Below are 3,697 nucleotides of genomic sequence, written 5' to 3' on the forward strand. Positions count from 1 at the left end.
GCGGCTGTGAGCGGCGAGGCGGGCCGGAGCGCGAGGCCGTGGGGAGCCGAGGGCGGGAGGCCCGTGTGCGGGTCAGCTGGTGGTCAGGCTGGGGCGTGAGGGCTGGCGAGTGGGGGCTGCAAGGGCCGGCCCAGGCGGCCGGTGGGTGCCCTGCGCGGGCCTGGGCGCCTGGTCAGGGAGCCCGCCTGTGCTGTTCCCACGGTGGCCAGCAGGGGGCAACCTGAGACCAAGTGACGGGACTCGGCCTGCAGACCCAGAGCTCACGCCCTGGCTTACCTGGCCCAGGTGAACGGGGAGGGTCATTGCCCTCTGCAGGCGTGCCCATCGGCAGGACGCCATCCTTTGTCCACTGCCTGCCAAAACCTGAGGCTCTTGTGGGCAGGTCTGCCTGGCCACCCCTGGGCAGGGCCACCTGGGGGTTCAGCACCGGCCTGGGTCCACCCAGACCTGTCCAAGCATCTGGGCTGCGGACAGCTCGGTGGTGGCCTGAGGGCAGCCCGAGGAAGCAGTGGCTTCAGACTGGGACTCCACAGCCTGGTCTGAGGGGTGCAGAGCCCTGGCCGCCCCGGAACCGTGTCCTGTCCTATCCTCCAGGAATTCTGACGCCCTTCAGGCCAGGGCCCGGCCCTGCCCACTTCGCTTGGTGAGGGCTGAGCCCGCAGCCCCGGCCTGGTGCTGGCCGTGCCGCCCACGCCCGTGTCTGGGGACCCACTCCGGGGACTGGACAGCGGCCCGCGGGGCCACAGACCTTGCAAGGCGGTGCTCTGGGCGGGCCCCCCGTGGCATCTGTGCCAGGCCAGCGGGGAGTGGCCTGGCCTGAGGGACTCGGAGGGGCATGGGGGGCCCCCGGGGGCCCCCGGGAGAAACCCACCTGTGAAGGAGCCCTGAGCTGAGTGGCGGAATGGAGCTGGCGGGCTGGCTTCTGCCTGAGGGCAGCGGCCCGCGATGGGGCCGAGTCCCGTGCCCGAGGTGCCCGGGGCGGGCATGACCGGGCTGCTGCAGGCTCAGAGGTGGACGGAGCCACCACTGCTGCACCCTGGGCCTGGGCCTGGAGCCCGGCCAAAGCGCGTGGGGTCACTGCCCTCCAGGGCGGGGACCCGCGCCCAGGCCTGGCCCGTTCTTCCCTCGCGTCCAGGCTGTGTAGAGGCTCCAGGCCGGGCAGAGACCCCCAGCCCCTGGGCGAGCCTGAGGAGGTCCTTGGGCCCCCACAGACCTGGGGGCCCATCGCGTCCTGCAGGGCTGGCCCTGTGGTCCCTGGTCATGGGGACGCCGCTGGGCTGGCCTCTCTGCTCCTGGGTCTCCTCCCCACTGGGCTGCGCCCGATGCCAAGGCCCCTCCAGGGAGCTGCTCGCACAGGCCGGGCTCCCTCAGGGGCCCAGAGGCACCGAGACAGTGTGGAGGCCGGGGTGTGACCCGGGACGTGGCTTGTGGCATGGCCAGAGGCTGGGGTGCGACTGGGACGTGCCCCCCGCCTGTCCCCCAGACAGCTGCACCCCAGACTGTGGGGCTGGCCTCTGGGTGGCCTTTATGCTGGGCAGTGGGCTTTGCTGAGCCAGTGAGGTCGGCTGGACCCGGGTGGGCTGTGGTGCCCGCAGGGCTGTCCCGCACAGGGGAGCCGGCCTCTTCCACCCCAACTTTGAATCCAGGCCTGCCCGTCTCAGGAGCGGCCAGAGCAAACATGTTTTCTCCAAGTTCGTCTTTGGATCGGACCCCCCCGAAGCAGATGCCAGCCGGCCCCGGGCGCCTCGGCGCCGTCCTGCAGCGGGCGCGTAAGATAAGGAGGGGCGCCCGGCGCCAACAGCAGACGGCTGTGGGCTGCGCTGAGGGACACGTAAGGCGAGTGGACGGGCGGGCAGCCCCCAGTGAACCTTGGAGGAAAATGAAGGAAGCCCAGGACGCAGTGGGTCAGAGCAGGGGCCTGAGCCCGCTGAGACGGGGCCGCCACGGAGGCCCGGTGCCAGCGCTGTGCACCGGGGGTCGCTCCCGTGGGGTGCCGGCGCCTCCCCCGCGTGCGCCCACGTGCCTGTGCGCCCAGAGGATGGAGTGCTGCCTGCTGGGCACGCTGGCCCTCTGCCTCCCGCCGGCCCTCTCTCGGGTGAGGGGCCGCTCGGCCTGGCTGCACTCCCCGGCGCTCACCCCTGCCGCAGGCCGCTGCAGATGGCGTGGGGGGGCTTCTGGGGGCTCCCTGGTGACCAGCTCTCTCCCCGCGCGGGGGCGAGGCCAGTGCAGGAGGGGGGTAAGTTCCTGCTTCTCCACAGATGCCTGTGCCCCAGGGGCTGGGCCCTCACCTGTGGGCAGCGGGGCCGAGCCTCTCCCCCCGCCCTGCCGTCCGGCCTCCTGGGGTCACGCCGGGGTGACCAAACCCTGGACGGTTCCACCCTTTGCCCAGACCTGCTGGGCTCCCCTCGGGCCCCGGGTCAGTGCCCGCTGCCAGGGCCCCCATGTCTCGCAGACCCCTGCGCAGAGCCGCCGGCCACGCCCTACTGCCCTTCTCCACCTCGGACCTCTGGAGCTACGTGCAGCACTTCCAGGCCCTGGGCGCGCAGGCCCCGCTGGGGGGCCACCCTGGGCTGCAGGCGCCCTTCCGGGAGGAGTGAGGCGGTGCGGGGAGGGTGGGCCGCCCGGGGGAGTGGGCAGGCCCGAGACCGCCTCCTGCGGGGGCCGGTGCCCCCTGCACTCAGCATGTGGGGACCCGGTCTCCCATGCGGCCTCTTCTCACGCTCACGGCCACCAGGATGGCGTGTGGGACCAGGATGTGGGCGGGACACGGAGGCAGAGCTGTGCCCTGGCCTGACCCCCAGGCCCTCTGCGGTCCGCTGGAGCCCGGCCTGGTCGCTGGGCGCCACGGAGGCCCCGAAGCAGAGGGCAGGGCTGGGGCGGGCATGGCTGCAGGGGGGCGCCCGCCTGGCAGGAGAGAGCCGGCTGGGGGGGGGCACACCAGGATGAGGGGGATCAGCCAAGAGGTGGGCAGGGAGAGGGCTTGGGGATGGAGGACACGCGGAACACGGGGGGGCCAGGCACAGGGTCAGGGGACTCCAGAGACTCACTGCCGTCATCGCCAAGGCGGATGCTTGTGACCCTTCCCTTGGGGCCCGGGGCGGGGACACGGGGAGCACGGGACACCGAGAGCACGGGGAGGGCAGGGAAGGCGCCCGCGTCCCCTCCAGCCCCGCCCTCTTGAGGCGGACAGTCTGGCCTCCGGGAGCCTGGGCTAAAGGCTCGGGCCGGTCCTCGCCGCGGGGCCTGAGCTCCCAGGTCCCAGAGCCGAGCCTCGTCCGCCCGGGTTCAGGGTCAGGTCGGGGCGCAGGCTCGGGCACCCGCAGCCGGCCCGTGGGGGAGGGGAGGAGGCGGACCCCGCGTCCAGACCGGCCAGGCGGAGGGGACACAGGTGACTGTCCTCCGGCGTCCAGATCGGCCAGAGCTGGGCCGGGGGCGGGGAGCCGGGCCGAGAGGGGAATGGGGAAACCACAGAGGCGAAGGTCCTCCGGCGCCTAGACCGGCAGGGGAGGCGGGGCAGTAGTGGGGGCGGTGATACCATCGAGTCGCCCGCCCTCCCGCGCCTAGACCTGCCGCGGCGCGCGCCGGAAGAGGGGCCGGGGGCCGGAAGTGGCGTCAGCGGGCCGCGCGCAGCCGGAGATGAAGCCGGCGGTGGACGAGATGTTCCCCGAGGGCGCCGGGCCCTACGTGGACCTGGACG

At 73.2% G+C, this 3,697-nt stretch overlaps 1 protein-coding gene across 1 annotated transcript in view; it reads left to right on the forward strand.

Moving 5' to 3' along the window:
- The first annotated feature begins 3,594 nt into the window (after positions 1-3,594).
- MYEOV2 (myeloma overexpressed 2) overlaps positions 3,595-3,697 on the forward strand; it is a 1,569-nt gene continuing 1,466 nt past the window's right edge. Inside the window, exon 1 of the mRNA XM_004695557.2 lies at positions 3,595-3,697. Coding sequence (XP_004695614.1) covers positions 3,637-3,697 — 61 coding nt within the window. The 5' untranslated portion in view covers positions 3,595-3,636.

This window comes from Condylura cristata, unplaced genomic scaffold, assembly GCF_000260355.1.
Source record: "Condylura cristata isolate star-nosed mole 26May11 unplaced genomic scaffold, ConCri1.0 scaffold00069, whole genome shotgun sequence".
Classification (NCBI taxonomy): domain Eukaryota; kingdom Metazoa; phylum Chordata; class Mammalia; order Eulipotyphla; family Talpidae; genus Condylura; species Condylura cristata.